This window comes from Meles meles, chromosome 17 (assembly GCF_922984935.1).
Source record: "Meles meles chromosome 17, mMelMel3.1 paternal haplotype, whole genome shotgun sequence".
NCBI classification, from domain to species: Eukaryota; Metazoa; Chordata; class Mammalia; order Carnivora; family Mustelidae; genus Meles; species Meles meles.
The window spans coordinates 47,567,630-47,592,062 of NC_060082.1; the positions used below are offsets into that span (position 1 = coordinate 47,567,630).

Below are 24,433 nucleotides of genomic sequence, written 5' to 3' on the forward strand. Positions count from 1 at the left end.
ACATTGTTGGTGGGAATGCAAGCTGGTGCAACCACTCTGGAAAATAGCATGGAGGTTCCTCAAAATGTTGAAAATAGAACTACACTATGACCCAGCAATTGCACTACTGAGTGCAATTTACCCTATTTATCCTATTTACCCTAAAGATACAAACGTAGTGATCTGAAGGGGCACGTGCACCCCAATGTTCATAGCAGCAATGTCCACAATAGCCAAACTATGGAAAGAACCTAGATGTCCATCAACAGATGAATGAATAAAGAAGATGTGCTATATATACAGAATGGAATACTATGCAGCCATCAAAAGAAATTAAATCTTGCCATTTGTGATGACGTGGATGGAACTAGAGGGTATTATGCTTAGCGAAATAAGTCAATCAGAGTAAGACAGCTATCATATGATCTCCCTGATATGAGGAAGTGGAGATGCAACATGGGGGGGGTTAAGGGGGTAGAAGAAGAATAAATGAAACAAAATGGGATTGGGAGGGAGACAAACCATAAGTGACTCTTAATCTCACAAAACAAAGTGAGGGTTGCTAGGGGGAGGGGGGTTGGGAGAGGGGGGTTATGGACACTGGGGAGGGTATGTGCTATGGTGAGTGCTGTGAAGTGTGTCAACCTGGCGATTCACAGACCTGTACCCCTGGGGATAAAAATACATTATATGTTTATAAAAAAATAAAAAATTTTAAAAAATAAATAAATATAACATAGTGGGAAAGAATAATAATAAAAATAAACAAGTGGGAGTCCATGAAACTAAAAAGCTTCTGCTTAGCAAAAGAAATCACTGACAAAATAAAAAGGCAACCTATGGAAGCAGAGAAAATATTTGCATACCACATATCTGATGAAGGATTAATATCCAAAATACATAAGGAACTTAATAGCAAAAAGTCAAATAATACAATTTTAAAAATTGGCAAAGACCAGAATAGACATTTTCCAAAGAAAACATACAGGTGGCAAACAGGTACATGAAAAAATGCTTACATCACTGATCATTGGGAAATGCAAATAAAAACCACAATGAGATATCACCTCACACCTGTTAGAATGGCTATTCTCAAAAAGACAAGAGATATGTGGACAAAAGGCAGAACACTTGTGCACAGTTAGTGGAAGTGCAAATTGACATAGCTCCTACGGAAAACAGTATGGAGATCTCAAAAAATTAAAAACAGAATTACCAGATGCTCTAGTGATTCTCCTTCTGGGCATATATTTGAAAATATTGAAATCACTATTTTGAAAAGATATCTGCATTACCATGTTCACTGCAGCATTATTCACAATAATTTAAATATGAAAGCAACCTAAGTGTCCATTGACAGGTGAATGGATAAGGAAAATGAGGTGTGTATGAGTGTGTTTGTATACATATGTGTATGCGTATACATACACAATGGAATGTCATTCAGCCATAAAGAAGAAGGAAGTTCTGCCATTTGCCCCAGGATGGATGGATGGTGAGGGCATTAAGCTGAGTGAAAAAGTCAGGCAGAGAAAACAAATACTGTATGATCTCACTTAAATGTGTGACATGATAAAATCAAAGATCACAGCAACCAAGAAAAGACTGGCACTTGCCAGAGACAGAGGAAGGTGGGTGAAATGGCTGAAGGTGCTCAGAAGGTACAAACTTCAGTCATAAGATAAGTAGTTCTGGGCCTGTAATGCACAGCACGGTTACTACCGCTAACAATACAGCGTTATATATTTGAGAGCTGCTAAGAGAATTGATCTTAAAAGTTCCATCACAAGAAAAAAAACCTGTAACTACGTGAGATGATGAATGTTTAAACTTACTGTGGTGCTCATTTTGATGTATATATTCATCCATCTATTTATCTATCATCTATCTATATACATATAATCATTATGTTGTACACCTTAAACTTATACATTGTTATATGTCAATTATATCTCAATAAAACTAAGAGAAAAAATAAAGAATAACTGAAAACCAAATGCCAATGTTAAAAAAAAAAAAACAACAACAACAAACTCGACCTCAAGGGGAGGATGTTATGAAATTTAGTAGGCTGGTCCCTATGCAACAGTTGTTACTTACCATAACATTTCTAGGGAAAAAAAAATAGCAGGCTAAGTAATAGTATATAACACATTTCTTTATATACACCTTTCTTAAAGTAGAAACATTTCTTTGCTTACTTAAATTTACTGCTCATGCATGGCATATAAACTATGAAATAAGCTAATCAAATTTCCCCTAAAACGCTGGCTTTCTATAAGATGTTATGTGCTACTCCCATTTTAAAACTCCATGACCATCTTTACTAAAAACAAACAAGCAAACAAACAGAAAACTCAAAAAAACCTAAACAGACTTGAAATGTCCTCTTAGAGATTTATTTCCTTTTACAACAATAATACACTGCATCACTGGTAAAGATGGTAAAATTTGTCAGTGTAGGAGTACTCTTAATTCCACAGAATCTGAGAAATTTCCTCCTACACTTCCACTGGTCCTTCTCAACTAGAATTCAATTTCAAATGCTTATTATAGTAGTTTGACTTTTTCTCAACTAATTACGATATATAGTGGAGACAATAAATAATCAGTGAGTGGAGAATAGCAGAAGTTCAAGAGCTAAGTCCCTTACCTGTCACTTCACAGGTCAGTGTGACACTCTGCTTCTCTTTTACCTTCACATGTTCCAATGTATTTTCACCCACAATGCGAGGTGGCACTTAAGAAAAAGAAAATTAAATGAAGAAAAAAAACAGAAAAAGTAAGCAACAATTCTAACAGCAGTGTTGTTATTCCAAAGGCATGTTTACATATTTATTAAGCCGTAACGTTTAAAACAAACCCCTAAATTATCATTGTGTGTTTACCGGAATAATGTCATAAAACCATTTTGATCAATTCTAATTTTAAGATATAAACTTAGATGTCGTGAATTCAATTATAATGAATTTTGTTGTAACAGAAGTTATACAGTCTGGATAAAAATGTCAACAAGTAAAAAAAATGTCAACAGCTTAATAAGAACATTTATTAGACATTTATTTCTCCCACTGTAACTCTGATAAGTATTCACATTAAAAAAGTTATCAGTCTCAACAGTTGTGAACTGAAAAGACACAGCATTTCAGCCATTTTAACCCAACTGATCACATCCAAATTATTCTAACATTGAATTACTGCCAAGAGGGTCAGTCCAGGGGCCAGCAAATGCATAAGTGTGAGATCAAGCTGTAGATAAAATTTAACTATATCCAGAATGTATTAAGCCAATTACATTGTTTTTCTAGATATTGAAAATTATAAAAATACCTAATACTGAAAGCCCAAAGATTTTTCTTTCTTCACCAGCTGCATTCCTTACAACACAAGTATACTGGCCAGCATCTTCTACTCTGGTCTGCATCAACCGCAGAGTCCTGCCTCCTGGGGAAGCAAACCACCAGATGACTCAAGAAGAAATCTGTGACTTTACCAGTTGGCCAAGTAATGCTCAATTTGGAAAAAATTCAGTCAACATACTTCAAAGGACTTTAACATTCATAAATATCAAGCTTTTAAAAAATCATATGCTTTAAGCTTATAGGCAGCAGAAAAGATAATTCAGAAGAATTTTCTGGTTCAATGGCTAAAAAAATAAATACAATGCTAGGTGACAACAAGCAAAAATATGGAGTTTCAGAGACATGATATTTGAACGTAATCTTAAGAGGTAAGTATATATATTTATTTATTTATTTGAAAGAGAGAGAGAGAGAGTGTATGAGCAGAAAAGGCAGGGAGAGGGAGAGAGAATCTCAAGCAGACTCTGCACTTAGCACAGAGCCTAATATGAGGCTTGATCTCATGACCCTGAGATCATGACCTGGACCAAAACTAAGAGTCTGATGCTTAGCTGACTGCACCACCCAGGTGCCCTAAAGGCGAGTTTATTTTACTACATGGAAGAGTTGAGAGACACCATTATAGGTAGAGTACGAATGTGGATATAGAGTAGAAAGCAGATGTGAGTTTGGTACTTAGAGGAGAGCAGGTGGAGCAAATAGAGACAGATGAGGCTAGCTGGGGTAATGGCTGGCAAATGCCCAGATTCCATGGGCCCTTGAATGCTATGCTAAGGAACCTGGACTTTATTGCGTTCACTAAAAGCTATGGAAGTGTGCAAACAGACAAAAAGATTTGTGCTTTAGAAAGACAACTATGACAGGGTGGTTGAGAAAAGATTCCCAGGGGCGCCTGGGGGGTTCAGTGGGTTAAGGCCTCTGCCTTTGGCTCAGGTCATGATCCCAGGGTCCTGGGATCGAACCTGCTTCCCTTCCTCTCTCTCTGGCTGCCTTTCTGCCTACTTATGATCTCTGTCAAATAAATAAATAAACTCTTTAAAAAAAAAAGAGAGAAAAGATTCCCAGTTTGCCACTGAGTTGTGAAATGGGAATGTGAGAAAGGGGTCTACACCAGCATCCCAGATTGGGGTGACATCAGTATGGGAGGAATGGGAGAAACCCCGAAGACCGACTACTGGTTTTCAATGGAGTATCATGGAATCCTAGAATTATTTCGATCCAAGTCTACACGGGGTCCCTTGATTTGCTCATGCAACTCTGCTTTATTACTTTTTATATTTTGAACATCTATGTAATAAAGGTTACACTTCTTCATCCAAGAAATGCTTGCAGACTGAGAGGGCAACTCTCACATGCAAAAGGGTGGGATTTGGAAAGAAACTTCATCGAAGGACAGACGAAGAAGAGCCAGAAAATGGACCTGAAACAAAGCCTGTAGAGAACAAACAGGCACTGAGAGAGTCCTTGAAATCATTTGAGAAGTAAATTTTCAGGGAAAAAACCAAAAAAGTAAATCATGTCTTAGATTTCATAATACTTTTCTACCTGGTATATCTTTGCTTGGAACCCTGAACTGGAACTAAAACAAACTGAAATGGCAGCACATGAAATTTTCATGTGAATATCCACCTGGCTCTAGATTTGTCAGGAAAGTCCATCTGTTTTCTCTTTTTCTAAACACAACAAGCTGTCACTGAGCTTTTTCTAGAAGCAACCTCCCCATCTTCAACTGGTTGAAAGGTAAACTCAGTAGTAACTTATTTACATAAACAAAGCTGATTACAAGATTCAATTTTTTTCCCCAACTGCATTTAAATAAGGAAAGTTAAATACAGAAATTATCTAAACATGTCAAACCCCCTTCCCCCTCGTGTTAATTAGGTGAGGAGTCAAGCACTCACTGCTACTTCAGGTTAGTGAGACCATAACATGATTCCAGTTGAGAGATATCCGATCAGTACAGCTGTTAAGAGTTACTGCTAGCTATGCGAACCTCAGCCTCCTGCCTCATGGTCTTTCTCTCGTTTCCTGGTCCTCTCACTTAATCCAGTGAAAAACAACAAAAAGATCGGACAGTAAGTTCTACTTAAATGGAGATGTTTCTTGTACCTATTAAATTCTTATAGCAGCTATCTGTTCTTGGCAGAAAACTTCCTAACAATGACAGGGTCTTCAGAAAATACTGCTTTTAGAAAATCTGTACTTAAAGTCACAGGAGAATTAATCTTAATGGAATAGAAGTGTGCAGCAGACCAATGACCAAGCAAGTCATATGCCATTCATCTGATTCTCATTCATCTATTGCACAATACACATGTTCAGACTGTAAAACTGAATGACTCCTTTGGCAGCGTCACAAGGTCAAATACTTTTAATGTGTTCACTCAGGGATCTCCAGCTGCTAGTCAAGCAAAACAAAACTAAATAAAACCAAAATGCCACTCCCATATGTCTATAATAAGCCAGAGTTCCTCACTTTTCGTGATAGCGGTACATCACAACGATCTTGCCTTTTTCATTTCCGGGAGCCCTGATGTAGCTATTATATTTAAAAAGAGTCCTACTTTTTCAGTGATTTCAAGAATTTCAAAAAGTCAAAGATATGAGGATTATTTCAAGACAGGAAGATAATGGGCTCGGGATTTTGGTAACCAAAGTGTAATAAAACCTTTGCCATTAGTATGCATTTCCTAAGATCAACAGAGACTGGGACACCTATGCAAAGTAAAACAATGTAGTAAGGAAATAGGAAAATTTCCCAGGATAGAGACACCTAGACCTTTCACCCAGTTGTCTATGACAATGGTAAATGTATATTGGATGTTACCATATAAGCAGGTGCTGTATTAACTGCTTTATGTACATACATGGAACCATTTCATCTTTACAAAAACTGTAAGAAGCAAATACTATTAATACCTTCATGTTATAAGTAAAGAGATGGAAGTTAGCAAAGTTAAGTAACTTGCTTGAGATCATGAATCTAATGAGAATTATAGGCAATAAATATAATAATGATAGCAATACATATTCTTCATCAAGCTTCTATCATTTACAGACCATCTTGAAAAACAGAGGGACCTTATTTAAACCTAATTGAAACACTAGGAAAGGATCTTTTCTGAAAAAACTCTTCAAAAGTAGAAATTTAAACTTCGTTTGAACAAATTTGGAAGTAGGAGATCACTTACTCTTAAAATTAGTTCACCTTGACTTTAAACAATATAAACATTTTTTAAGTTGCTTATATTCAGACCAATATCTGTCCCTAGAATCTTCCATACTGGCATTGCTTTTAACCTCTGGAACTAGACAGAACCAACATAATCTTTTTCTGTGGCATGGTTCTTCAAGTATTTGAATTTAATTTTCACTATGTAACCATAAGGTTTCACGCAGTTTATTTTTCCAGGTTAAATACAATCAGAAATGTAAATTATGTTGTAATAATTTACCATCATGGTTACCCTTCTTTGAAAATACTGTCAACATATCCTTCCTCTAGTCTTCCTAATGAGTAAGTTGGAATACAACTGGTCTCTTCCTTTTTTTAATCATGAAAATATATTTTATTAGTGTAAAATATTACATTTATTTTCTTGATAACCACATTACACTGTTAATGCATACTGAATAACAAACACAATTCAGAGATCTTATATGAAGAATTCTGAAGCTATATGTCACCTACATTTTCATCATTTTTAAAAAATTTATTTATTTGTTTTAAAGAGAGAGAGAGAGAGTGCGAGCAGGGTGAGGGGCAGAGGGAGAGAGAGTGGGAGAGAACTCCCTGCTCAGCTCTAGCTCAATGCAGGGCTTGATCTCACAACAATGAGATCATGACCTGAGAGGAAATCAAGAGTGGGAGGCTTGGGGTGCCTGGGTGGCTCAGTGGGTTAAAGCCTCTGCCTTAAGCTCAGGTTCATGATCTCAGGGTCCTGGGATCGAGCCCCACATCGGGCTCTCTGCTCAGTGGGGAGCCTGCTTGCCTCTCTCTCTCTGCCTGCTCTTCTGCCTACTTGTGATCTCTGTCTGTCAAATAAATAAATAAAATCTTAAAAAAAAAAAAAAAAAGAATGGGAGGCTTAATGCATTGAGCCACCCAGGTGCCCCTCATCATTTTTTTTTTTTTTAATGTAAGCACAGGAGTTTGTTTAACTTTCATTTTGTTAGGTTAAACACAAATGTTCCAGGGTGAGGTGTGTTTGAATTCAGATGTCTTCACTCAACACATTGGGTATTCTTCAAAGTGTTCAAGCCTTTTCTTAACCACAGCTTGGCAAGATTGTTTTCTTGGTCTGTACCCAAATCATTACTAAAGGTGTGAGGCGCAGACACCTGGGGCATGGCATCAAGACCCCTCTCTTCATGCTTGCACTGGTCCATAAAGGACAAGCTAATAGACTTTCTTACATAATCAGATGAGAAATACGCTGAATAATGATAAAGTCCTAACTCACAGGAAACTAACTTATCCTGGAAATACAAAGCTCACGCAGATGAAATACTTAGTTAATGGCGATTTGTCATGTAATATAATTTGTTCTGGACTCTGGCTTCAATTTCAGCACTTCTTTTTGTCCTCACTTTTCAGATGGGTTGGTAGTCATTGAAGCATGAATGCTCTGATGTCCTCAAGATTTAAGTAATAAGCAAGTGCCAAGATTAATAGAATCTACAGATATCTGGAGATTTCCCTGCCTCCTTTTCATGTAGCATCTGATGTCCTTCTAAATATTTTTTTCTTAATATGATCAGCATTAGAGTAAGCAACTAGATCAAAAAGAAAAAAATGAAATACAGAGAAATTAAGGGGAAACTGTGGCCATATGAAGCTAACCAGATTGCCAGGGTATGAAAATTTCTAATACCTGAGAGAATTCTCACAGAACTGCTAAGGCTGACAGGCCATCCATCTTTAAGCCAGGTAATGGAAGGCAGGGGAATTCCTGAAGCTTCACAAGTCAGAGACACTGAGTTCTTTTCCACGACACTGATATTTTCAGGTATCCCATGGTTTCCTACAATGCTTGGAGGGGCTGTATGACAGAACAAAGAAGAAAAGGAAAAGATGTTAGCTAATATACATCAAACACCAAATCCTCAACAGCCTATGGTTAATAAGATAACTTCCATTTCCTGGTCAACATAAGCAAAATAAGCAATCACAACAACGGGCTTCTTAGAAGTAGCAATATTTTTAGTGTGACATTCCTGGAAATAAAAATGTTGCTTCTTCCTCACTCATAGCAGTAAATGACTTTCATATTGTTATTTTATTGGTGGTGAATGATTTTCTATGAGTCACTCATCTCCTCTCATAAATCTCTAATATGGACTCATGACCTTCTTATAGGCAGAATTTTCTAACAAGTAATTCCAATCCTAAAAATTAGACGCAATCAAACAAAAAAAGATGCTTAATATTGAAACTTTTTCTTTTTTACATTCTGAGTATGTTAGCTTTGGCTCACATATTTGCCTCAAACTACAGGATATTAATACTGGACTTTGTGCATATCCTACATGGATTCAAGTTATAAGATTGTGTCTATGAAATTTATCATTGTTTTTATAGATTTAAAAATTGTAGGGGCACCTGGATGGCTCAGTCAGAAATCAATCTGACTCTTGATTTCAGCTCAGGTCTCGACCTCAGGTTGTGAGTTCAAGCCCTCATGAGTTAAAAATAATGCAATTCCTAGAGATTCTATCCAAAAACTGTTAGAACTAATAAATGAATTCATTAAAGTTGCAGGACACAAAATTAATACACAAAGTCTATTGCATTTCTATATACCAATAATGAAATATCAGAAAGTGAAAGTAAGAAAACAATTGCATCAAAAAGAATAAAATACATGGAATAAATTAACCATAGAAGTGAAAGACCTGTATGTTGAAGACTACAAGACAATAATGAAAGAAACTGAAGAAGGCACAGATAAAAGGATTGGGGAATAAAACTGTCAAAATGTCCATACTACTCAAAATAATATGTGTTGTAATGCAATCCCTATCAAGATTCCAAAAGCATCTTCCACAAAAATAGAAATAAACAATCTTAAACTTTATATGGAACCACAAAAGACCCAATCTTGAGCAATCTTGAGAAAGAACAAAGCGGGAGACATCATGTTCCTTAATTTCAAACTATTTTCTTAAGTTATATTAATTAAAACAGTATGGTATTGGCATAAAAATAGACATATAAATCAATGGTACAGAATAGAGAGCCCAGAAATAAACCCACTGATACATGATCAATTAATTCACAACAAAGGAGTCAGGCATATCTACTGGGGGAAAGATAGTCTCTTCAATGAATGGTGCTGGGAAAATTGAATAGCCAAAGGCAAAAGAATGAAATTGGACAATTATCTTACACCACACATAAAAATGAATAATGGATTAAAGGCTTGAACATAAGACATGAAACCATAAAACTCCTAGAAGAAAACATAAGCTCTTTGACACAGGTCTTGGAGATGATTTTTCTAATGTGACACCAAAAACAAAAAGCAACAAAAGCAAAAATAACTCTCGGCACTAAATTAGAGAAAAAGCTTCTGCACAGAAAAGGAAACAATCAACAAAATGAAAAGGCGACCCACTGAATGGGAGAAAATACTTGCAAATCATATATCTGATATGGGGCTAATATAAAAAATATATAAAGAATCCATATAATTCAATACCCAAAACAATCAATTAAATATGGGCAAAGATATGAAAAATTATTTTTCCAAGAAAGCCATACAGATGGTTAAAAGGTGCATGAAAATGTACTCAACATTATTAATCAACAGGGAATGCAAATCAAAAGCACAATGTGGGGCGCCTGGGTGGCTCAGTGGGTTAAAGCCTCTGCCTTTCGCTCAGGTCATGATCCCAGGGTCCTGGGATCGAGCCCCGCATCGAGCTCTCTGCTTGGCAGGGAGCCTGCTTCCTTCTCTCTCTCTCTCTGCCTGCCTCTCTCCCAACTTGTGATCTCTATCTGTCAAATAAAAAATAAATAAAATCTTAAAAAAAAAAAAAGCACAATGTGATATAACCTCATACCTGTTTGAATGACTATTATCAAAAAGACAAAAAATAACAAAGGGATGATGAAGAGAAAGCCCTGTTGGTGAAACTGTAAATCCATGTGGTAAACATGTGTAAATCCACTGTGGTAAACAGGTTTTTCTGGTTTTTTTTGAGGTTCCTCAAAAAATTAGAATTAGAACCACCATATGATTCAGCAATTTTACTTCTAGGTATTTATATGAAGAAAACAAAAACACTGCCTTGAAAAGATACATGCACCCCCACCATGTTTATTGAAGGATTATTTACAATAGTCAAGCAATAGAAACAACCCATTCCATTGATGGATGACAGGATAAAGGAATTAAAAGATATATATACAATGGGTTATTATTCAGCCACTAAAAAAAAAAAAAGAACGAAATCTTGCCATTTGTAACAACATGGAATTATCTCAAGGGTATTATGCTAAATGAGATAAGTTAGACAAAAACATAAATACTGCATGATCTCTTAGAAGTGGAATCTAAAAATGGGTATTAAGGAGGCACGTGTTGTGATGAGCACTGGGTGTTATATGTAACGAATGAATCATTGAACACTACATCAACAACTAATAATGTACTATAAGTTGGGTATTTGAAGGTAATAAAAAATGATATTGAGGGGCGCCTGGGTGGCTCAGTGGGTTAAAGCCTCTACCTTCAGCTCAGGTCATGATCCCAGGGTCCTGGGATGGAGCCCCGCATCAGGCTCTCTGCTCAGCAGGGAGCCTGCTTCCTCCTCTCTCTCTGCCTGCCTCTCTGCCTACCTGTGATCTCTGTCTGTCAAATAAATAAATAAAATCTTTTAAAAAATGTATTGAATAGCTTTAAAAATACTAAAACTAAAAATTAAAACAAAAACAATAAAAACAAACAAACAAATAAGTACAACCAAGTTCATAGGTACAGAGAACAGTTAGCCATGGGGGGTGGGGGGCAAACTATTTTTGTTTTTGTTTTTAGTTTAAATAAACTGCATTTTTTTAAAAAAGTAAAAAATTAAAATTGCAATTCAAATTATATGCATATGAATAACTGTCCTTGAGTACATGTACACTTGATCTATTCCTTTTGACATTTATGACTTATTAATTGGAATATTAAAGCTGACATCAGCACAACTCATGAGCAGCTGACATTGAGTCAGTAAATTCTAAGGAACCTAGGCTTATACTAACCAAGACAGTAAATTTGGAAAACATAGAATCAAGGACTATTACTTGGGATAGCATTGGTTCAAAAGTACTTGAAGAAGGCAATTAGACAATTAAATCTACTTTACCATGTGCTTTTCTGAAAGAACATCTAATGTATGCCTGTTTCAGCAAGGGAAGAAATGGGAGGTCAAGCACAGAAGGATAAGTGATGAGACCGGTCCAGAGAAAAGGTGCATATGCAGAAAATCACAGACTATAAATAAAAGACTCAACACTGACGGCTTATGTTTCCCATCCAGGATGCTACAGATTATAATAGCCAGAGAAGAGACTTATTGAGCTTCTTTATACTTACTATGTACACTTAAGTCATATTTTCTGTCAGTCATTCCTGCTACATTCACAGCAACACACACATAACGGCCTGTGTCAGATACATGAACGTTCTTCAGCTGAAGGATGCGACCTTCATCCAATATTTCCATTCCCCTTCCCTTCGTCAAAGGGCGGCCATCTTTCATCCAGGTCACTTTTGGCTGAGGAATACCCTGCACTTCACACTCCAAGGAAATACTCTTCCCTCGAGTAACAGTGATTTCAGTAGGGTGGCTGCCACTATTGGATATAGTTGGTCGAACTGGAAAAAAAAAAAAAAAGTAAAGTAGAAAATATCTGCTTCAAGTCTTGCATAGGAATTTTTGTCAGCCAAAGTTAAACTCATTTTTGATGTTGAAACATAAAGTACTAAGAAAAGGCCCAGGGCTAATTGACATGGCATTGCTACACTGAGAGGCAGAATTCCTTTCCAATGTTTCTAAATGTGGTCATGCTTGAAATAAAGCTATCAACACAGTAAGAAGAGTTCTACGTTTGCTACTTTCCCTGATTTTTAACAAGTTACATGAAGGCTTGAACCTATCTTTCATAGCCCTAATTTACAGAAGCCTTCCTAGTATTAACATTAAAATAGATATGATAACCTCGCTCACAATCAATTCCTTTCTTCCTCCTACCCACTAGCCTCCACGACAGGAGTTGAAAAGCTGAGACTGTTTCTCAATCAATTTGGGCCTATAAAATCTAAATAAAGATCTGCTTGGTAGCGTGGGGGATGAGGGGAATGGGTTGGGAATTTTTTTGCTGTCCTGATGAAAGGAAAACATACCACTTCTTATCCTTACTTTTGCCTTCAATATGGACTTGATACCACAGTTGCAGCAATGATCTTGAGACCACAGAGCTAGGAGCAGGAGAAGCCTACATCTCCTGTCTTGATATGAGTATGGTTCTGATCAATTCCAGTGACCGCCAACCTCAGGCTTCTCATTATGTGAGAAAATAAGTCTCTAATTTGCTAACCCACTGATCACCAGTTATTCTGTAGTTTTGCCGCTGAATTTACCTGATATTTATTCTAAGAAAAAAAAAATTAGACCAATCCTAATACATAGGTACGTGGGGGGAAGAAACATGGGCCAGCATTAGCCATCTTGGCAGCTAGTGCCAATCCTACTACAATCAACCATGTGACTTTGGTCAATCATGGGAACCTCTCCCGGCTTCGATGACTACATATGCAAAATGGAGACAATAATTTTGTTTCACATCATAGTTTGTGTAAAGGTTAAATGAGATAATGTGAACATTTAAAACACTTTAAAATCTTATACGAATTAAATATTCTTTAAAATGAGGTATTTTTACATTTTGCAAATATACCCTATGATACAACGCCATCTCTCCCCATTCCACACATCCACTCTCCTGCCCCCAATACATTACAACCACATTGATGGGTCTTCTATCAGCATGCTGATGCAGTGCACAGCTGTGCCGCTAAATGAATAACAGACAGAAATAAGCAACTGCTCTTTGTTTATGTCAACGCAGTTTAAATTTGCGAGTCTTATGATAGGTATATTATAGCCATACTGCCTTGAAGGTATCTCAAAGATACAAAGAAAAAGCAAAAAGGAAAGACAGAAAGATTAAAAGAAAGTCTGGCTAATCAATAATTTACTGTAGACTTGCAGATCGTAGTCTTTCTTTGCAGTTCCAGCAACATTCGAGGCCACACATGTGTACAGCCCTGCATCAGATTTTCCCGCAACTGAGATCTGTAACTGTCTGCCTCCAGATAAAGTTCTGACTCGCCCTGCAGAATCAGTCAGCACTGGCAAGCCTGCAAAGAAAACAAAAGGAATATGAAGCAAAAATATATGGCATTTTGTGTACACACTCTGATGAGTACGTTTATTTACATCTTAGTTCAAGTACATAAAAGAAGACACTGTAAAATAATCCTATGCAAAAAGGAGGAGGAGAAGAAAGGAGAAGAGGGGCAGAGGGAAAGTAGGTATTTATCAAGATTGTCTTCGGCAAATTTTTCTTTCAATCAACATTGCATTTGAAAGCATACTTAGAAAAATTAAGTAAAATCTTAAAACAGTAAAACAAAATTATTTTAAAAATCAACTAAAAATACTGGGTGCCTAAGTGGCTCAGCCAGTTAAGACTCTGCCTTCAGCTCAGGTTGTGATCCCAGGATCCTGGGGTCGAGCCCTATCTCAGGCTCCCTCCTCATCGTTGCAAGTCTGCTTCTCCTTCTCCCTCTGTGATCTCTCTCACCCTCACTGTCTCTCAAATAAATAAATAAAATCTTAAGAAAATCACCTAAAATACAGATGATCTATCTGATACTTAATGGATATAAATAAATATTTATTGATGAACAAATTGAAAATTCGGTCAACCACAAAATTCAATCTTAACATACATTGCAAAACAGTCACAAATACAGCAAAAATGTTATAGAAAATATTTTTAAAACTTATTCTCAGGATGATAAAAAATTTCTTTGAATGGTGGATTCTTGACCATTATATCCACCCTATATAATGCAGTAGGTTATGAAGCAATCAGCTAATACAGAAAAGTTAATTTTTTTCTGGAGAACAGTTTCAAAACTGAAGATTTTCAGATTGATAGTATAGAAGTTACCACGTGCTACACATTTAATATAAAGCAATCATGCTATCTGGAATTTTAGTATGCAAACCCCAGGAAAGTTGGTTAATAAACTGACATGTTTGTCAAACAACATATAGATTCGTTTAATATTTATATTTAATTTTATAAATGTTGAGGATGAAAACTGACCTTTCTTCTTCCAAACAAGATTTGGGGGTGGAATACCACTTGATTCACACAATAAACTAATGAGATTCCCTTCAATGACTGTAAGTTGAGCAAGTTCATCAGAACCATAAATATTTGGTGGTACTGAAAGATGAAAAAATGAAAAAATATTATATTACACCAACTTTACATAAAATTTCCTTAACATTTTACATTTTTTAAAAAAGGTTCCCACTCAAATGACATAAGGGAATAATTAGCCCTTGAGGTTGACATACCAATACCACTTAAAAGTCATAGAATAGTAAGACATAGAATAAATACCTATTAGCAAACTTCCCATTTTCACAGATAAAAACTTAATTAACAAAATATTCAGAAGCTAATGTATTATAGATAATTGGACTTTTTGCATAAAAAAGCTAAAGCACCTACCAAATTTACACTTAACTATCATTTCTGCTCTGCCAGTTTTGATGTCTCAGCAGCTGAACAGAACTGGAAAATATCAGGTTTACAACATGATGGTAAAGGAGAGACACAGGGGTTTGATCTAAGAAATGGGTATGTTACCTATTCTAGAATGCACAGTCTGCCTGCCTCCCCACTGTTCTTTAGTTTCTCTTTGGAACGTTTATGTGAATGCTGACTACCCATGCTTCTCTCAAGGAGGCCAAGTGTACCTTTGCTGGCTGACGTCTCCTCTCCAGTTGCTTCTCTGGCGGCCATATTATCAGGGGCAGATACTTGCTCTTCCAAGCTCCTGGGAGTTGAGGAGTGGGAGAATCCTCCTCCCCCTCAATATAACTTCCAGTGATTGTTTAACTTCAACTGCCCCATGTGAAGACCTCCTCTTTTGAGCCTCATGCCCCCAATTTACTTCTCTTTCCCCCTTACCATCATCTGTGAACCCACCATTTTTTTCTATTCACTGAAAACTTTGGTACTTGTTTTTGTCTTTCTCCTTCACACAGAGACCTGGCATTCTTTTGTATGAACTCAATATCTGTATGTATGCCCAGTCTAACCACCATGGGTACTCACTTCCTTGATCTGCTCTTCCCTTTCTGTACCATATTGATTATCTAGTACTTTTCTCCTACTGCTCTGTCCTTGTATTTCTTTCACTCAATTACTCCCAGTTCTCACTTTATCAACCTTAATTGAGTCTCAAGTCTTTTCTTCTTAGAAACCTCCCAAACCAGCTGCCTACCCTTGTTTACAGACTTCTCTGTCCAGCTTAGATTTCATGATCAATAATTTCAACTACTCTTTGCCAATAATCTCAACTGCCTTGCACTGCTGTCCTTCCTATTTTGAAACACCTTTCCTCTGGATGAATCCTGCAGTTTACTCTGTCATCTCCTATACCACAGATGGAAAGTTCTGCAGAAGAAAATGACAATTACATAGATTGCCATTACTTTAAGTATCATCTCCAACCTCAATTACACCTTCCTCTACTCCCATGGCTTCCACTGACACAAATACTTGCAAATCTGTATCTGTAATGCAGACTCCATGAGGTCTAGATTTTTGTATCTTACTACTAAACATCTCAGTCTGGATACATCGGAGGCACTTTCAAACTTGACTTGCCCACAGCTGAACTCAGTCACCTTTGTTCTTTCACTGAGGGAAGGACACTGCTGTTCACATACCTCATCTGGCCAACCCACACCAACATCCATCCTTTACTCTTCTTTTCATACCTCTCCATGTAATCAATTAATCTTGTTAATTCAATACTACTATAGTTTATTTGTTTTATTCCCTAAATATAGATCTGAAAACCCAGTCCTTCTTTAAATCCTTTTAACAGTATCATATTGCTTTAAGAATCAGATCTATACTTCAAAAGTTTTAGAGGTCCTTTTCAATCTATCCCCTTTAACCTTTCCTACCTAAAATCTTCTCATTCTCCACTTTACCACACCAGGCTCCATAGTGAATGAAGTTTGGTTCAATGAATTCAGACAGTATTCTTCAGGTCTCTGTAATGCTTCCATCCTCTTTAGAGAGCTAATGTCAACTCATTCTTAAAATCCCAATTAGATGTCATGAACCCTGATATGTCTTCCCACAAATACTTCTATGATATCTCTTAGGAGATTTAATTTTAATTGGCTATTTAAAGTAAAGGTATTTCTGCAGCAGCAGACTATATGTTCTGTGTGGCCAGTGTCTTTGCCTTTCTCATTAACCTCTCTATGCCTACATGAGGCACAGTGACTAGAACACAGAGGAACACAAAAAAAATAAATATTTTTTGAGTAATTCTATCTTTGATGTCTCAACTTTCTCCCCCTATCATTTATTCTTATATCTACTGTATTCTGCTTTCCACTATTAAATTGATTTTCTTTAAGAGGCATTGGTCTCATTTATAAATTGCACTTTATAGTTTATGTCTAATTTCACTTTTCTGCAACATGTGACATTATTCATTCATTCGCCTACCCATCCATCTATGTCCAACTTATTCCTTGTCCATATTCTTCTTTTGGGTACACCATCGTCTTTAGTTTTCATGACACAAGTGTTTCCCTACTTCTTTCACTGCTTCTTCCAGTTTCTCATTTGTGTCTTTTTCTGTCTTACCTGGTGAGAGTCATTCTACAGGACTCTTCTGTATACATTCTTCTTATTCTCTAAGGAATCTCAACTGCCACATATATACTCATGTCTCTAACTTTATATTTTAACTCTTTTTCTCTCTGTCTCCTAAATTATAGGCTTCTGTTTCTGACTGCATGGTAGACAGCATCACATGGACCACTCTACAGGTATCTTCAATACAGCATTGCAAAAATGAATTTCTCATTTTCTAACTGATAATCCCTCCTAATTTTTCTTTTTTTCAACCTTCACTTGACAAAACCCAGTTCAGTGTCTTGTCTATACCAGAAGTTATACAAATATTTTTCCCATTTGAAAGAAATGAGAAAGAAAGGGAAGGAGCAATGGAGGGATAATAGGGATGGGAGGAGGCAGAGACAGATGTTAATGATATGTAAGTAATATGCAGTAAACAAATTGCCACCTAATAAATTTTACTATTTAAAGGTAAATTAGGGGTGCCTGGGTGGCTCAGTGGATTAAAGCCTCTGCCTTCGGCTCAGGTCATGATCCCAGGGTGCTGGGATGGAGCCTTGCATCAGGCTCTCTGCTCAGTGGTGAGCCTGCTTCCCTTCCTCACTCTCTGCCAGCCTCTCTGCCTACTTGTGATCTCTGCCAAATAAATAAATAAAATCTTTAAAAAAAAATAAACAAAGGTAAATTAATCCTTTTATAGGGTGAATAATAGCACTTCTCATAATCTTCCTTAAGAATTTTTAAAATGATAATGATTTATAATTAACAAATTATTTTCTACATAAACACATGCTTTTAAAGATTTAAAACATATTTTCTCTCCATTGGAATCAAATTATTTCCTCTACCTATTTTTATTTTAAAATTAGTTTAAATTTAAAATTTAAACCAAATTTAAAAATGTGGTTTTGAATTCGCAAATCAATAAATGTGATAGAACAAATCAATAAGAGAAGAGAGAAGAACCACATGGTCCTCTCAATTGATGCAGAAAAAGCATTTGACAAAATCTAGCATCCGTTCCTAATTAAAACGCTTCAAAGTATACGGATAGAGGGAATGTTCCTGAACTTCATAAAATCTATCTATGAAAGACCCACAGCAAATATCCTCAATGGAGAAAAGCTCACAGCCTTCCCATTGAGATCAGGAACACGACAAGGATGCCCACTCTCACCACTCTTGTTCAACATAGTATTAGAAGTCCTAGCAACAGCAATTAGACAACAAAGAGAAATAAAAGGTATCCAAATTGGCAATGAAGAAGTCAAACTCTCTCTCTCTTAGCAGATGACATGATACTTTGTATGGAAAACCCAAAAGACTCTACCCCCAAACTACTAGAACTCATACAGCAATTCAGTAATGTGGCAGGATACAAAGTCAATGTACAGAAATCAGTTGCTTTCTTATACACTAACAATGAAAACACAGAAAGGGAAATTAGAGAATTGATTCCATTTACTATAGCACCAAGAACCATAAGATACCTGTGAATAAACCTAACCAAAGAGGTAAAGGATCTGTACCTGAGGAACTATAGAACACTCATGAAAGAAATTGAAGACACAAAAAGATGACCATTCCATGCTCTTAGATTGGAAGAATAAACATTGTTAAAATGTCTATACTGTCTAGAGCAATCTATACTTTTAATGCCATTCTGATAAAAATCCCACCAGTATTTTTCAAAGAGCTGGAGCAAATAATCCTAAAATTTGTATGGAATCAGAAGAGACCCCGAATTGCTAAGGAAATGTTGAAAAACAAGAACAAAACTGGCGGCATCACGTTACCTGATTTCAAGCTTTACTACAAAGCTGTGATCACCAAGACAGCATGGTACTGGCATAAAAACAGACACATAGACCAGTGGAACAGAGTAGAGAGCCCAGATATGGACCCTCAACTATATGGTCAAATAATCTTCAACAAAGCAGGAAAAAATATACAGTGGAAAAAAGATAGTCTCTTCAATAAATGGTGCTGGGAAAATTAGACAGCTATATGTAGAATGAAACTCGACCATTCTCTTACACTGTACACAAAGAAAAACTCGAAATGGATAAAAGACCTCAACGTGAGACAGGAATCCATCAGAATCCTAGAGGAGAACATAGGCAGTAACCTCTTCGATATTAGCCACAGCAACTTCTTTCAAGATATGTCTCCAAAGGCAAAGGAAACAAAAGCAAAAATGAACTTTTGGGACTTCATCAAGATCAAAAGCTTCTGCACAGAAAAGGAAACAGTCAACAAAACAAACGGGCAACCCACAGAATGGGAGAAGATATTTGCAAATGACAGTACAGACAAAAGGTTGATATCCAGGATCTATAAAGAACTTCTCAAACTCAACACACACAAAACAGATAATCATGTCAAAAAATGGGCAGAAGACATGAACAGACACTTCTCCAATGAAGACATACAAATGGTATCAGATACATGAAAAAACATTCATCATCACTAGGCATCAGGGAGATTCCAGTTAAAACCACATTGAGATACCACCTTACACCAGCTAGAATGGCCAGAATAATTAGATAGGAAACAACTATTGGGGCCGATTCCACGTTAAAACTGTTAAACCCCTAGGGCCTGCCTGGGCCTACTTAGTCATAGTGACTCCATGTTGCCTAGGTAGCCATTTTGTTGTTTAATAAATGCCTCAGCAGTTACTGATACTGGTTCTGGGTAACCGTTGCTAAAACACATACCTAAAACAAGGCCATTTTGTTGTTTAATAAATGCCTCAGCAGTTACGAGTATTGGTTCCGGGTAACCGTTACTAAAACACACAGGTAGGAGACATCCAATCAGCCAAAGACACATACGTAGAGGTCTGCGGTTGCACCCTATAAAACTAACCTGCAAGACCAAGAGGGGGGCGCTCTCTTCAGAGGCAGCCCTGGCCGGTCAGTCTAACTTCTAATGCTTGGCATAGAATAAGGCTTTGCATAACTTTCACTTTGTCTCAGTCTCGTTCCTTTCATAACGGACCCAACACAACGTGTGTTGGAGAGGATGTGGAGAAAGGGAAACCCTCTTTACACTATTGGTGGGAATGCAAGTTGGTGCAGCCACTTTGGAGAACAGTGTGGAGATTCCTTAAGAAATTAAAAATAGAGCTTCCCTATGACCCTGCAATTGTACTGCTGGGTATTTACCCCAAAGATACAGATGTAGTGAAAAGAAGGGCCATCTGTACCCCAATGTTTATAACAGCAATGGCCATGGTTGCCAAACTGTGGAAAGAACCAAGATGCCCTTCAACAGACGAATGGATAAGGAAGATGTGGTCCATATACACTATGAAGTATTATGCCTCCATCAGAAAGGATGAATACCCAACTTTTGTAGCAACATGGACGGGACTGGAAGAGATTATGCTGAGTGAAGTAAATCAAGCAGAGAGAGTCAAGTATCATATGGTTTCACTTATTTGTGGAGCATAACAAATAACACGGAGGACATGGGGAGATGGAGAGGAGAAGGGAGTTGAGGGAAATTGGAAGGGGACATGAACCATGAAAGACTATGGACTCTGAAAAAGAACCTGAGGGTTTTGAAGGGGCGGTGGGTAGGAGGTTGGGGGAGCCAGGTGGTGGGTATTATGGAGGGCACGTATTGCATGGAGCACTGGCTGTGGTGCATAAACAATGAATTCTGTTACGCTGAAAAGAAATTAAAAAAAAATAAAAATGTGGTTTTGAATAATCTTAGAAATCAAAGAGAAATTTCAGCTCATCGTCTCAATAGTTAAAAAGTTTAAACAAATACAATCAAAATTAAGAGGGCATGATATGTTGTAAGTGAATTTAAAGAAGTAAATAAAATAAAGGTGGATATGCTGGAAATGGGAGTACTTTTTAACAATTAGGAGACAAAGTTGGTAAAAGTTGTGATATTATCTTAATTGGTAACAAATGGTAGAATATCAAGTGAGGATAACTCTTCTCACTGGTCAGCACAGAAATCCCGCCTCCCACCAAGCACAGGTGTTCCCTCTCACACACGCAATCCATAGGCATGGTTTGGCCTTTTGACTTATTTCAATTGATCAAACCACCATCAGTTCATGGAGAAAGCTCAATCATCAGTCAATTATCATATAGTTTCACATAAGAAATAACATGGAGGACATTGGGAGATGGAGAGGAGAAGTGAGTTGGGGGAAATTGGAGGGGGAGACAAACCATGAGAGGCTGTAGACTCTGAGAAACAAACTGAAGGTTTTGGAAGAGAGGGGTAGGGGGTTGGGTGAGCCTGGTGGTGGGTATTATGGAGGACATGTATTGCATGGAGCACTGGGTGTGGTGCATAAACAATGAATTTTGGAACACAATAAAATAAAATACAATAAAATAAAAAAAGATCCTGGTTGTAAGAGCCAAAGAGTGTAATGTAAGCCCAAGCAGGAGAGTAGAATTGTTCTACCTCAAAATTACAATGACTAAAACATAGGTTCTGGAAGTCTGTCTATAATTGATCTTAAATTAATCATATATAATCACACTTACCCCAAATGTTGACATTATAGTTTTTCTCAGTTTTTCCAGCAACATTTGTTGCCTCACAAGTGTAACGACCAGTGTCTTGAACTTGAGCCTCTTCAATCTAAAAACAAAACCATGCTTTGAAATTTCAGAATTGGAGATTTTCTATTCATGTTATTTGTGACTTCTTATTTTTCGTGAGTACTCTAAAGATTTTCAAACATATATAAAGGAAAAAGAATAGTAAAATGTATGGCTATATGCCCATCACCCACATTCAACATTTAAATCAAGATTCAACAATTTTTATCTATATCATACTTTGTTTTAATCTAATTAATATTAGTGGCTGAAGGTTTAGAAAGGCCTTTTAAATATAATGAGATAAAATTCAGATTAAATGGCAATAAAAATCACAATTAATTTCTGAATAAGTTACTTAGGGCTTTAAAATAGATAACCTTTATATATTTAGGATATTGTTCAGTAAAATAACACCTTTATTATTGGTTTATTACATGTCTTCTCCCTATATGGTTAATAAGCTTCTTTTTAAAAGAAAACTTTTATTTCAATTCTAGTTAGTTAACCTACAGTGCAATATAGGTTTTAGGAGTAAAATTCAGTGATTCATCACCGACATACAACACCCAGTGCTCATCATAACAAGTGCCCTTCTTATCTCCATTACCCATCTAGCCCATTTCCACCCACTTCCTTCCAACAACCCTCAATTTATTATCTATCTTTAGAGAGTTTCTCATGGTTTGTTTCTCTCTCTCTCATTTCCCCCCTCTCATATGTTCATCTATTTTGTTTCTTAAATTGTACATATGGATGAAATAATATATTTGTCTTTCTCTGACTGACTTATTTCACTTAGCATAATACATTCTATCTTCATCCACATTGCTGCAAATGGCCAGATTTCATTCTTTTTGATGGCTGAGTAATATTTCATTGTGTATATTACCAGATCTTTCTTACCCATTCATCAGTCGATGAATATTTGGGCTCCTTCCATAGTCTAGCTATTGTTGATAGTACTGCTATAAACAGTGGGGTGCATGTACTTTTTTGAATCCACATTTTTGTATCCTTTGGGTAAATACCCAGTAGTGCGATTGCTGGGTCATAGGGTAGCTCTATTTTTAACTTTCTGAGGAACCTCCATGCTGTTTTCCAGAGTGGCTGTACCAGTTTGCATTCCCACCAATAGTGTAAGAGGGTTCCCCTTTCTCCACATCCTTGTCAATACATTTTGTTTCCTGCGTTGTTAGTTTTAGCCATTCTCACAGGTGTGAGGCAATACCTCACTGCAGTTTTGATTGGCATTTCCCTGATGATGAGTGATACTGAGCATCTTTTCATGTGTCTGTTAGCCATCTGGATGTCTTCTTTGGAAGAATATCTATTCATGTCTTCTGCCTATATCTTAACTGGATTATTTGCTTTTGGGTGTTGAGTTTGTTTGTTTTTTTAAAGATCTTTTTTTGTTTATTTGTCAGAGAGAGAGAACACAAGCAGGGCAAGCGCCAGGCAGAAGGAGAAGTAGGCTCCCCACTGAGCACAGAGCCCAATGCAGGACTGGGATCATGACCCGAGCTGAAGGCAGACGCTTAACTGACTGAGCCAACCAGGCATTCCTGAGTTACATCAGTTCCTTATATATTTTGGATACTCAGCCTTTATCAGATATGTCATTTGCAAATATTTTCTCCCATTCCATAGGCTACCTTTTAATTTTGTTGATGCTTTCCTTCAATGTGCAGAAGCTTTTTATCTTGAAGAAATCCCAGTAGTTCATTTTTGCTTTTGTTTCCCCTGCCTCCAGTGACTTATCTAGTAAGAAGTTGCTATGGAGGCACCTGGGAGTCTGACCTTCGGTTTTGGCTCATGTAATGATCTCAGGGTCATGAGATTGAGCCCCACATTCGGTTTTGTGCTCAGTAGGGATCTGCTTGGGATCCTCTCCCTCTCTGTCTTCCTCGGCTGCTCCCCCCCACCTCAAATAAATATTATTCTTAAAAAAAAAAAAGAAGCTACTGTGGCTGAGGTCAAACAGGTTCCTCCCTGTGTTCTTCTCAAGGATTTTGATAGTTTCTTGTCTCACATATAGGTCTTTCATCCATTTTGAATTTACTTTTGTGTATGATCTAAGTGGTCCAGTTTCATTCTTCTGCATATTGCTGTCCATTTCTGCAACACCATTTGTTGAAAAGACTGTCTTTTTTCCATGGATATTCTGTCCTGTTTTGTCAAAGGTTAGTTGATCGTATAGTTCTGGATCCATTTCTGGGTTTTCTATTCTGTTCCATTGATCTATGTGTCTATTTTTGTGCCAGTCCCATACAGTCTTGATGACTACAGATCTGTAATAGAGCTTGAAGTTCAGAATTGTGATGCTGCCAGCTTTGCTTTGCCTTTTCAGGACTGCTTTGGCTATTTGGGGTCTTTTGTGGTTACATCCAAATTTTAGGATTGTTTATCCAAGCTCTGTGAAAAATGCTGGTGGTATTTTGATAGGGATTGCATGAGATGTGTAGATACCTTTGTGTAGCAGAGACGTTTTAACAATGTTTGTTCTTCCAATCCATGAGCGTGGAATGTTTTCCATTTTCTTTGTG

At 36.9% G+C, this 24,433-nt stretch overlaps 1 protein-coding gene across 1 annotated transcript in view; it reads right to left on the bottom strand.

The window, feature by feature from the left end:
* The window catches only part of HMCN1 (hemicentin 1), a 498,146-nt gene that overhangs the window by 133,579 nt on the left and 340,134 nt on the right, over window positions 1-24,433 (bottom strand). Inside the window, exons 42-48 of the mRNA XM_045983171.1 lie at window positions 21,831-21,927; window positions 14,734-14,856; window positions 13,595-13,756; window positions 11,930-12,211; window positions 8,216-8,383; window positions 3,310-3,423; window positions 2,633-2,719 (exon numbers count right to left, since the gene is read on the bottom strand). Of these exons, the coding sequence (XP_045839127.1) occupies window positions 2,633-2,719; window positions 3,310-3,423; window positions 8,216-8,383; window positions 11,930-12,211; window positions 13,595-13,756; window positions 14,734-14,856; window positions 21,831-21,927 (1,033 nt within the window). The remainder of the gene's footprint in view (window positions 1-2,632; window positions 2,720-3,309; window positions 3,424-8,215; window positions 8,384-11,929; window positions 12,212-13,594; window positions 13,757-14,733; window positions 14,857-21,830; window positions 21,928-24,433) is intronic.